Source organism: Peromyscus maniculatus, chromosome 8 (assembly GCF_049852395.1).
Source record: "Peromyscus maniculatus bairdii isolate BWxNUB_F1_BW_parent chromosome 8, HU_Pman_BW_mat_3.1, whole genome shotgun sequence".
Lineage (NCBI taxonomy): Eukaryota > Metazoa > Chordata > Mammalia > Rodentia > Cricetidae > Peromyscus > Peromyscus maniculatus.
This window is the reverse complement of record NC_134859.1, coordinates 59,536,696-59,548,712: the sequence shown is the minus strand read 5'-3', so window position 1 is coordinate 59,548,712 and position 12,017 is coordinate 59,536,696. Positions and strand designations below refer to the sequence as shown.

General features: G+C 40.5%; 2 protein-coding genes across 2 annotated transcripts; both read left to right on the top strand.

Moving 5' to 3' along the window:
* Positions 1-4,565: 4,565 nt before the first annotated feature.
* LOC143274467 (olfactory receptor 1468-like) lies at positions 4,566-10,396 on the top strand. Its single transcript, XM_076577756.1, has 2 exons — positions 4,566-5,479; positions 10,369-10,396. The coding sequence occupies exons 1-2, from the start codon at positions 4,566-4,568 to the stop codon at positions 10,394-10,396; spliced, it is 942 nt and encodes a 313-aa protein (XP_076433871.1).
* On the top strand, positions 6,619-6,997 carry LOC143274466 (large ribosomal subunit protein eL37-like). Its single transcript, XM_076577754.1, has one exon. The coding sequence runs from the start codon at positions 6,650-6,652 to the stop codon at positions 6,941-6,943; it is 294 nt and encodes a 97-aa protein (XP_076433869.1). The 5' UTR covers positions 6,619-6,649; the 3' UTR covers positions 6,944-6,997.
* Positions 10,397-12,017: the final 1,621 nt, after the last annotated feature.

The window sequence follows — 12,017 nt, the reverse complement described above, 5'->3', positions numbered from 1 at the left end:
ATTTGTTTTATCTGTTTTGCTTGATGTTGTTTAAATTCTACCTTCCATAAGTGTAGGAAGGAGTGATCAGTGACTATAATTGGTCTCCACTAGAGATCCTGGAGGCAAATTGGTCCTCTAAAGGTCCTGGATAATTACTATGTCTTTAAAGAGTTATACAGGATCTGCACTCCTCTGGGATGCAGAGCCCCTCAGGTCCTAAGATGGCAGCATGGGGATGTGACTAGGAATGGTACAGATAGGTAATGAGTACAGAGGCCAATAGTTCCTGTGACTGCAAATAAAATGAAGATGAGTAGGATAGTGAAACAGAAAACTTGACTCAGCATCAGCAGAGGGAGTAATATAAGGAAAACAAGCAAGTGTCTTACTGTCAATCCACATGAATTTCCAGTGTGATACAGGACAGTTTTTCAGGTATGATAACATTCTTCTTTTCTCTGTTTCACAATATTTTGCTACACTGGGAAAGTATTTAATTCATGGTCATCATAAAACTACTTTTATATTGATGGGATGATTACAATAACTTGTTATGTAATTTTCTTTCAATATCACATCATTTCAATGTAAGAGCAGCATGGTAAGATGGAGTTCACTGCTGCAGTGCTGAACAGTTGTTTACTATGCTTTCCCATGTGAGGTCTTAGCAAACTCTGAACAATGTCCTACCCAAGATGATGATTAATTTTATCTGTAAAAGTTTACAAATCTATGTTTTAGTGGTAACATTTGTGATTGCTCCTACACGCCTTCCACCAAGAATGACATTAATATCATCTAGGTGTTCAGGTAAATTATACAATGAAAACTATTCAACCAAAATCTGTACTGCAACAGAATCCTAGATGATATACTGTGTCCCAAACATGTCTCTTGGGATTTTTATGTGCTGTTTAATTTGAGAACTGTGGGCATAGCTCCTGAACAAGGAATGAAGTCCATTGGCCCATCAGTGGTAACAGTTGATGGTGATTTCTGTGGCTTCTGATCTTTACACATGCCTCTATAGCACAAAGGTACTGTTCATTTACAGAGGAGAAACTGTGTATGATGACACATGCCTGTAATCCAGTACTAGAGAAGCAGAGGTAGGAATGTTACATGTTTGAATATACAATCTTGAATACACAGAGAGAGCATCTTTTAAATGGTGCATATTTTTCCTACATGGTTTCCCCTCTGTACTGCTAATTCACACCATCTAAGTGTGCAAACTCTGAGTTCAGCTGCATTAAACATGGTCAGTCTGTTAAAATACAATCAGTCAGACTTGGTTGTTGCATTTAAGAGAAAGTTTCTTAGATCTCTTGATGTTTCTCCAGGACATGTAATAGACTCATTAGCCAGGGGTATAAATAATCACAGAATAAAGTGTGTGTGTGTGTGTGTGTGTGTGTGTGTGTGTGTGTGTGTGTGTGTGTGTGTGTGTGTGTCTGCCCGTGCATGTGACTTAGTACACAAAATGTCCAGTGTTAGAGGTTGATAAGGCCAACATTTGAAGAACTGTCTATAATATTGGAGTCCCTGAGAAGAGTGGAGGATACAGACTTGTATCTAAGGCAGAATATGAATACTTTTCTAGAATGAATTGTCCCTTTCCCTTAATCCCTTCATTTGATTGCATGAAGATCATTATCTTATGAAGTGTTCATTACTTTACTCAAAGTCTGCAATTAAATGACATTTATAGAATATCTGCATAGCAACTAGTATTTTTCAAACATTAGCTAAACCCACTTGATACATGAATTAATCACCACATAGAGTGTAGACATCTGAGGAATAACTCAAGCAAAGATTTCAAACTAATTCTGTCATTTCTTTTTAGAGTTTATAAACATTTTCATCGTATCTTTCTATGCACCAATATCAATAACGTTTGCTGGATTAAAGCATGAGGAAATGATTTGGAGTCATTAGAATTGACCAATTAGAATGAAGTCATGTGGAATTTTTCCTGCATACAGTTTGCAATTTGTGGGAAGATAGCTTAAAGAAGTAATCAAAGTATTAAGTGCATGGGACATGTATAGATGCAGTGGAACATAGTTGAAGGTCATACTATGGGGAGACAGAGCATTGATAAAGAGTGAAATCAAAGTGTCAAAGTAAGATCATTTGGGAAATACCTTTTGTATGCATGAAATAATGAAACAGCATTAGTGTCCCTGACAGGAGCTTTCTCCTTTCCTCAGAGCAACAGTGGTAATCAGAAGAATAAATCAGACAAGATATGTTAGAACATCTTTGTTAGGATGCCACAGTGTAAATGAAACAAGTTGAAGTAGAAGAGAAGGTTCAGGAGATGTGAGAATATGAACACACACTGAGTCTGCTTCTGTACTCCAGTAAAGACAAGATATGATCCTGATTTATGGGTATAACCTCACAGTAAGAGATGGAGGGAATAGAAGGAGAATGAAGAGGAGTCTCTGTATAACATGTGACAGTAGTTCAAGGTAAGAAAAATGAATGGATTGAAATTCACAGGTTTCTGACTCAAACATGAATTTCTTTTACTATATTGTGGAATACTATAATATAGTATGGACAGGTAAGTAACTGAGGAATGCTTTAGAAGACAACAAATTGAAGAAGTAAATTTCACTTAGGGCTTTTGAGCTCCTGATACCTGTCATTCATGCAATGGAAGGAAGATGATCAATTAGCAGTGGAGCAGAAATCTGTATGCTACAGAGACATGTATGCCTGAGGTTCACATGGTAATCTAAGGCATTAGAGTATGTGAAGTTTCCTTGAAGTTATGTAAAATAATGATGATAAAGTTATTCAAATTCTTCAAGAACATCATATAAATAAAATATAAAAATGACAAAGAGCAATTTACAAATGAACAAACAGCAGGTACTCAGGATCTGAGACATAAGGAGAGAGAAGCATTGGTGCATTTTGTATAGCAGTAAAATGCATAGAGTTGCTTATGTTGGAGTGGATATGGAGCAAGGGGAATACTCATACACTGTTGGTGGGAATGCAAACTTGTACAGCCACTTTGGAAATCAATATGGTGCTTTCTTAGACAATTGAGAATCAACCTCCTTCAAGACCCAGCTATACCACTCTTGGGCAAATATCCAAGGAATGGTCAATCATACAAGGACATATGCTCAACTATGTTTATAGCAGCGTTATTTGTAATAGCCACAACCTGGAAACAACCTAGATGCCCTTCAACTGAAAAATGGATAAACAAAATGTGGTACATATACATAATGGAGTACTACTCAGCAGAGAAAAACAATGACATCATGAGGTTTGCAGGCAAATGGATAGAACTAGAAAATATCATCCTGAGTGAGGTAACCCAGACTCAGAAAGACAAACATGGTATGTACTCACTCATAAGTGGATACTAGATGTAAAGCAAAGGATAAGCAGACTGAAACTCACAACTCAAGGGAGGCTACCTAGTAAAGAGGACCCTAAGAAAGACACAGGTATTGACTAGCAACAGAGAAATGGATGAGATCTACATGAGCCAACTGGGGGTGAGGAGGAGTAATGAAGGGCAAGACTCAGGGTAAAGCAAGCTTAGAGGAGCAAGAGGTACCAACTGGATCAGGAACAGAGTGGGAGAACAAGGAAGGAAAGAGACACCATGATAAATGAAGACCCCATGGGATTAGGAAGAATCAGAGTGCTAGAGGGGTGCCCAGAAATCGACAAAGATACCTTCCCAATAGACAACTGGAAATGGTCAAGAGAGTGCCTGAGCTGGCCTACTCTGGTGATGGGATGGCTGAATACCCTAACTGTCATGATAGAATTCTCATCCAGTGACTAATGGAAGCAGATGCAGAGATCCAAGGCCAAACCCCAGGTCGAGCTCTAACCTGCAAGAGAGAGAAGAGATTATATGAGCAAGAGATATAAAGACCATGATTGGAAAAAGCACAGGGACAAATAGCCAAACTTGTGGAAACACATGAACTGTGAACCAATAGCCAAGGAACCCCCATGGAACTGGATCAGGCCCTCTGGATTAGTGAGACAGTCGATTACCTTGAAATGTTTGGGAGGCCCGCAGGCAGTGGGACCAGGTCCTGTCCTTGGTGCATGAACTGGCTTTTTGGAGCCTGGGGCCTATGCTGAGACACTTTGCTCAGCATTGGTTCAGGAAGGAGGGAACAGGACCTGCCTCAAATGAATATACCAGGGTGGGCTGAATCCCCAGGGGAGGCTTGCCTTGAAAGAGGTGCGATGGAGGGTAGATGGGGGTTAATGGCTGGGGGGTGGGAGGAGGGAGGACAGAGGAATCTGTGGCTGATATGTAAAATTAAATTAATTCTAAAGTAAAAATAATTATTATAAAAAATACATAAAACTGTCTAGGAAAGAATGGGAGATAGAAACCTGTCAAAGAGAAGCTGAGAAGAATCATTAGTGATAAAAATGATTACAGACATTTGTAATTTGAGGTTATAACTATGATAACTGTCAGATGGATTGTTGTAGAATATGTATCCTAGATATATCTTCATTTTTATTTTGAATTTTAATGGACCCTGATATTTTCTCATTAGGATAGTGGAAACAAAAAAATGATAATGAGCAACCAGACTGTCATCTCCAAGTTCCTCCTCCTGGGCCTACCCATTCTTCCAGAGCACCAGCACCTGTTCTATGCCCTGTTCCTGGCCATGTACCTCACCACCGTCCTGGGAAACCTCATCATCATCATCCTCATTCTACTGGACTCCCATCTGCACACACCCATGTATTTTTTTCTCAGCAACTTGTCCTTCTCTGACCTCTGCTTCTCCTCTGTCACAATGCCTAAATTGCTGCAGAACATGCAGAGCCAGGACCCATCCATCACATATGCAGGCTGCCTGACACAAATGTACTTTTTAATGGTTTTTGGAGACATGGAGAGCTTTCTCCTTGTGGTCATGGCCTATGATCGCTATGTGGCCATCTGTTTCCCCCTCCATTACACCACCATCATGAGCCCCAAACTCTGTGTGTGTCTGATGGTGCTGTGCTGGGTACTTACCACTCTGTATTCCATGCTGCACACTATACTCTTGGCTAGATTGTCATTCTGTGAGGACAATGTGATCCCCCAATTTTTCTGTGACATATCTGCCCTGCTCAAGTTAGCCTGTTCTGACATTTATATTAATGAATTAATGATATTTATCATGGGAGGGCTTGTTAGTGTCATCCCATTCGTACTCATTATTGTGTCCTATGTACGAATTGTCTGCTCCATCCTAAAAGTTTCTTCTACTCACGTTATCCACAAGGTCTTCTCCACTTGTGGCTCCCACCTAACTGTGGTCTCACTGTTCTATGGGACAATTATTGCTCTCTACATATTTCCATCAGCTAATAACTCTACTGTGAAGGAAACTGTCATGGCCATGATGTGCACTGTGGTCACTCCCATGTTGAACCCCTTCATCTACAGCCTGAGGAACAGAGATATGAAAGAGGCCCTGATAAGAGTCCTTTGCAAGAAGAAAATCTCCTTATAATGGCAACACTGGGATTTTTACTTAAATCTATCTAGTAAATATATTGATATTAATGTTACAAAATTTATCTCAGAAAAGAAATACAGATTCAATAACATGCTTCATAATATTTGGACTGCAAACAGGAGTCTTTTCTAAGTAGTTCAGTTATGGAAGAGGAACTTTGTGACTCAGTGATGCCATCCTTTGCCTTGCATGTGTGATTCTAGAAAACCATTAGGTAAGAGCCTCTGTTCTATCAGATCTCCATTCTTTACATTGTTATCCCAACACATTGTGATTTTAAGCAAATTTCTGTGTTGACTGCAGTATGCTTTATAAATATAAATGAATGGTATATCATGATCCTTTGTTGATGCTTAGTAATCTTTTTGCAGTTTATTTATTTTTCTCTCATACTGTATATCCTGACCACAGCTTCCCTCCATCCATAATTCCCAGATCCTCTCCCACCTCCCCTCTCTCCCAAATCCACCCTGTAGTGGGTAGCCATTCCAGCTTAGATCTGGAAGTTCCAACCCCCATTGAGACTCTGGCAACTGTCATGCCTATGAGGCGGGGTGAGGGGAGGCGCCTGGAGACCCGAGAGCTGGATGGGCCAGCACTCTCTCTGTGTGCTCTCTCTATGCCGGGACGCTGAACGGTGAAGGTGGACTGTGCAGAGCTCCGGAGAACACCGCTGAATTGCAATACACCTTCCCCAGACCCTGCGACCTACCTTTCACTTAATTTGTGAGTTACTCCATTAAATAAATATCCTTTTAACTACGTGGAGTGGCCAAAATAATTTCTCCAATATCTGGCGCCCAACGTGGGGCAAACTCCAAAGGCCTGGGCAGTTCCCGCTCTCTCCTCTCTAGCTGGCGGGTACCTAAGCCCGCCTGCAAAGTTCCATAAAGCCAGGGAACACCTACACAGTTCCATTCCCGAAAAAAGGAGCAGCTAGTCCGATCTCAATTCCCTAGCTTAGCCCCAGACCAGAGAAAGAGGCAGGGGAGTGCTAACTCTGATTTCTGCCATCTCTGCCATTTCCGCCATCTCTCCAGCCCTGGTGTCAGGAGTGGGATTTGAACCCACACAGACATACAGCGAGTAGCGGAAGTGCTGCCTCTTCCGGTCTCTTTGGCCTCAGTGGCAGCAGCAAAATGACGAAAGGGACATCATCCTTTGGAAAGCGTCGCAACAAGACGCACATGCTTTGCCGCCGCTGCGGCTCCAAGGCCTACCACCTTCAGAAGTCGACCTGTGGCAAGTGTGGCTACCCGGCCAAGCGCAAGAAAAAGTATAACTGGAGTGCGAAGGCTAAAAGACGAAACACTACCGGGACTGGGCAGATGAGGCACCTGAAAATTGTCTATCGAAGATTCAGACATGGATTCCGTGAAGGGACAACACCTAAACCCAAGAGGGCAGCTGTTGCAGCATCCAGTTCATCTTGAGGAATTTCAGTCAGCCATAAAATAAATGTTCTGGTTTCAAAAGAAAAAAAAAAAGTGGGACACAAGGAAAGCGACCACTGTACTCTGCCAAGAGAGGGTAAGATGGTCTTTCAAAAATCCTGCTTCTGAAAATGGTCTGTCAGATACTCTAGGCCTGTAGCCAATTTGAATGCACCAACAATGCTGAGAAACATTAGGTGACTGTCCAGGCTGCCAGCTGTCTTGGTCTACTCTTGCAAGATTCCCAAAAGTTGCTTGCATCCATCTACCATTTCTCAGGTACCATTATGTTCCTTCTCAGGTCTTTGATGGGATTGAAGATGAGCAGTTATAGTTACAACTTAGTATATATAATATCTTAGATAGAACATATTAAGTATTAGATTCAGGTTCTTTAGGATAGGACACCTTTGAATGATCTTTATAACATGCCATTTACCTATGCTCTATACTTCTCTGGATTTTCATATGTGTTTCTTCCTTGATATTGTTTGCATTGGTTGTAGTTACATCTTATCTAGTTCATTATCCCTCATTATTTCTGGACAATATTTAATAACCATTCCTTTGTATATAGTCTTGTATTAGTTTAGAACCTTCTTATTTAGACAAAAAAGGGGAGATGTAGTGGGTAGCCATTCCAGCTTGGATCTGGAAGTTCCAACCCCCATTGAGACTCTGGCAAATGCCACGCCTACGAGGCAGGGCGAGGGGAGGCGCCTGGAGACCCGAGAGCTGGATGGGCCAGCGCTCTCTCTGTGCGCTCTCTCTGTGCCAGGACGCTGAACGGTGAAGGTAGACTGTGCAGAGCTCTGGAGAACACCGGTGGATTGTAATACACCTTCCCCAGACCCTGAGACCTACCTTTCACTTAATTTGTGAGTTACGCCATTAAATAAATATCGTTTTAACTACGTGGAGTGGCCAAAATAATTTCTCCAATACCACCCCTCCTCCATTTCCTTTCAGAAAAGAGCAGGCTTCCCAGGGATGTCAACTGAACACAGCATTACAAGATACATTAAGACGAGGCACTAACCCTCATAACCAGACTAGATAAGGCACTCAGTAAGAGAAAAAGGTTCCCAAGAGCAAGCAGAAGAGACAGAGACACACCAACCCCTACTGTTAGGATTCCCACAAAAACCCCAAGATAAACAACCACAGCATGTATGCAGAGGTCCTAGCACAGACATATGCAGGCTCCTTGACTGCTGCTTCAGTCTCTGTGAGACCCTATGAGCCCTGTTAGTTGACCTTGTGGGCCATGTTCTCCTGATGTCTTTGACTCCTCTCTCTCTTACAATCCTTCTTCCCCATCATCTGCAAGGTTCCCCAAGCTCCACCTAATGTTTGGGTGTGGGTCTTTGCATTGGTTCCCATCAGCTGCCAGAGGGAGCTTCTCTGATGACTATTGAGATAGGCACCAGTCTATTAGTAAAGCAGAGTATCATTAGGAATAATTTCACTGACTTTTTTGGTAGGTCATCTTTGGTTCTATCTTAGATCTTTGAGCCATCCAACTTCTAGTTCCTGGCCACTCTTACAGGTCCTGTACTCCCTCTTTTGGCTTGGACCTAAAGTTAGACTAGTCATTGTTTGACCACTCACACAAGCTCTGAGCCACCCCAGCACATCTTCCAGCCAGGACTGGCCTGGGTCAAAGGTTTTATGGATGGATTGGTGGCCCAGTTCCAGCAAAGGGAGCTGATGCTGGTTAAAGGTGATCAATTCAATAGCTGAGGAATGCTCCATCTATGTAAATATAACACAAGTTTTTACCCATTCTTCAATTGAGAGATGTCTATGTTGTTTCTAGTTTCTGGCTATTGTGAATAAAGTCATTATGAACATAGATAAGCAAGTGTCCTTGTAATAAGATGGAGTATCTTTTAAGTATACGCCTAAGAGTGGTATACCTGGGTCTTGAGGTAGATGGATTCCCAATTTTATGAGGAACTGGAATACTGATGCCCACAGTGGCTGTACAAGCTTTCACTCCCTCCATCAATAGAGAAGTGTTCCTCTTGGCCCACATCCTCACCAGCATGAGCTGTCACTTCTGCCATTGATCTTAGTCATTCTGACAGATATAAGATGGAACCTTAAAGTAGTTTTGATTTGAATTCCCATGATGGCTAAGGATGATGAATATTGAAGTGTTTCTCAGCCATTTGAGATTCCTCTATTGAGAATTCTCTGTTAAGATCTGTACTGCATTTTTAATTGGATTGTTTAGTTTGTTGGTGTCTAGATTCTTGCATTCCTTATAAATTTTGGATATGTGTCCACTATCAGGTGTGGAGTTTGTGAAAAGATTTCCTGTTCTGTAGGCTGCAGTTATGTCCAATTGACAGTGTCCTTTCCCTTACAGAGAAGCTTTTCAGTTTCATGAGGTCCCATTATGAATTGTTGATCTTAGTGTCTGTGCTATTGGTGTTCTATTCAGGAAGTCTCTTCAGGAATGTCTCTTGTGCCAATACATTCAAGGCTTACCTTGCCACCATTTTCTCTTCTATAAGATGCAGTGTATAGTTTAATGTTGAGGTCTTTGATTCACTTGGTTTTGAGTTTTGTGATCAGTGATGAATATAGATCTATTTGCTGAGGGTAAATGGGGGAGCAGTGGATCTGTGGAATGAGGCCAACTGGAGGAGAGAAGGGTTCACTTGGGATGTATTATATGAGAGAAGAATAAATGAAAGTATTTTTTAAAATGGACTCTGTTCAGATCTGAGGCCAATTTTGATTGGATCATTTGTTTTCTAGATGCTCTGCTTTTTAGGTTCTTTGAGTATTTTAGATATGAATTTTCTCCCACTCTGTGTCCTTGCTCTTCACAGATGATGGTTTCCTTCATGTACAGAAGCAATCTAGTTTCATTAGGCTGAGGGTCAGCTGTTAGCATTAATTCCTGAGAAAATGCAGTCCTATTCAGAAAATCTTTTCCTGGGCTTAGTACCAATAAGTGAATTATGTGTTTTGAGTCATTGACCAAATGGACTCCCATAGACACACACCCCAAACAGTACAGGCTATTGCCAATGCCGTGGATCACCCTTCCCAACTTGACATTAAAACCCGATTGTGGAAGAAATAGGTGAGAAAAATAGACATAAGTTTCACCCAGCTATGAATTATGTGACCTACAATAATTATCTGTCCACAAGAAATGCCCACTGATGCAATCATGCTCAATCATGCCATGAATATTATAAGAGTATCCAACCACTTTTTATTAGATGTGAGACCTGCTCCATGAGATTGGACCTATACTCAACATTGTGTATTAGATGAAGAAACCAAAACTAGATGCCATAGACCTGAGGGGAAACCCACTACTATTATCTGGCAAACTGAACAGCAACAAAAATGACTCTTAATGATGTATTCCTATACACATAGAACAGTGCATCATTCAAACCTCATGAAAAAAGCTTCTTCTTGCAGTAGAAAGAAATTAGCACAAAGACACACAACTAGACAATGTGAAGAGAATGAGAGGCATTGGAGTGTTCAGCCCGAAATGGTATGTCTATATCCCACCCTTCCCCTCAAGGTTCAGGGGTTGTTCCAAAAAAGAATTTAAGAGCCAAAAGCAGTAGACGACTCCTAGGAAGCAGCTTATCTAGACCCAATAGGACAGATGCACATGTGAATACTGTGGCAGCACACACAAGACCAGCACAAGTCAGGCCAGATTTAGGCAAGAAGCTATTTGCAATTGAAAGTTGTCAGGAGAGGGAAACTCAGTTTGCTTCACTGGAGTGTTACTGGGTGAATCAACCATACTCCAGGGTAGGACCCATGTTTAGGAGTGGTTTGCCAACATGAATCAGACTCTACGTTATTTGTGGGATGTTCCTTAATAATTAGTTATTCTTTTGTTTTTGTTTTATGTTTTAAGAGAGAAAAAGAACATGAAATTTGGAGAATACAGAGGTAATACATGATCTTTAAGGAATTGAGGTAAGGGGAAATTAAAATATATTGTGCAAAATTATATAAAATACATTTTATGTAATAACAATACTGTGTGTGAAATTCTCAAAGATAAATGAAAACAATTTTTAGAAAGTTCAACATATGATTGCTACCACCAGAGACAAAAATTCTACTAATTGTTTACCTACAATTACTATGATATTCAAACAAGCAGTTGAACATGACCATCTATAGCAACAGTATTTATTACTTTCATAAGGTAGAAAGAGCCATTAAATGATGACTAGGGAAAATGTTTCATACAATAAAAGGACATAATAATCATTGACAAAAAATAACTGAAATATTGATGTGTATTCCTATATACATGTACCTTGGAAAACATAGTAATAAAAGAGGGTGGAGTTTGTATGTTATATGGTTCCACTCGTATGAAATGTTAATGATAGAAAAATGCATAAAGTAGAATGGGACTCCTCTGGGTGCATGAGATTAGGCTGGGGAAAATGGACAGTAGCAACGCATGGCACAGAAGTTTGTTTGAAGAAAATAATTGTGTGTTAACTGAATAAATGAATGCACAAAACTGTGTAACAATAGACTTCATAGTAGTGAATAGTAGAGTTCTCAATTATATATTCTCAGATACCATAATTATAGTTTAGCATAATTATTACTATAAATAATAGTATAGTCTCAGTTCTTATACTTCTATAGTTCCATCATGGAATAACACAAAGTTATACTAAATTGGAAGTTAAGCAAGTTCCAGTCACTTTGGGTTCTTAACTACCAGTATACAGAGAATAGAGAAGTGATTCTCAACCTTCCTAATGCTGCCACACTTTAATACAGTTCCTCATGCTGTGGTGAACCCAACCATGAAAATATTTTCATCACTACTTTAGAACTGTATTTTTGCTACTATTATGAATCCTGATGTATGTATCTGTGTTTTCCAATGGTCTTAGTTTACACCTGTGAAAGGGTCATTCAATCCCCCCAAAGGGTCTAGACAGATGGAATAAAGATGCCATTGTGCCTGGGGTGGTTGATGCTTATGACCAAGGGAAAACATGATTGCTATGCAAAAGTAAAACAAGTAATACTGTGTCTTTTCCTGGGGCAT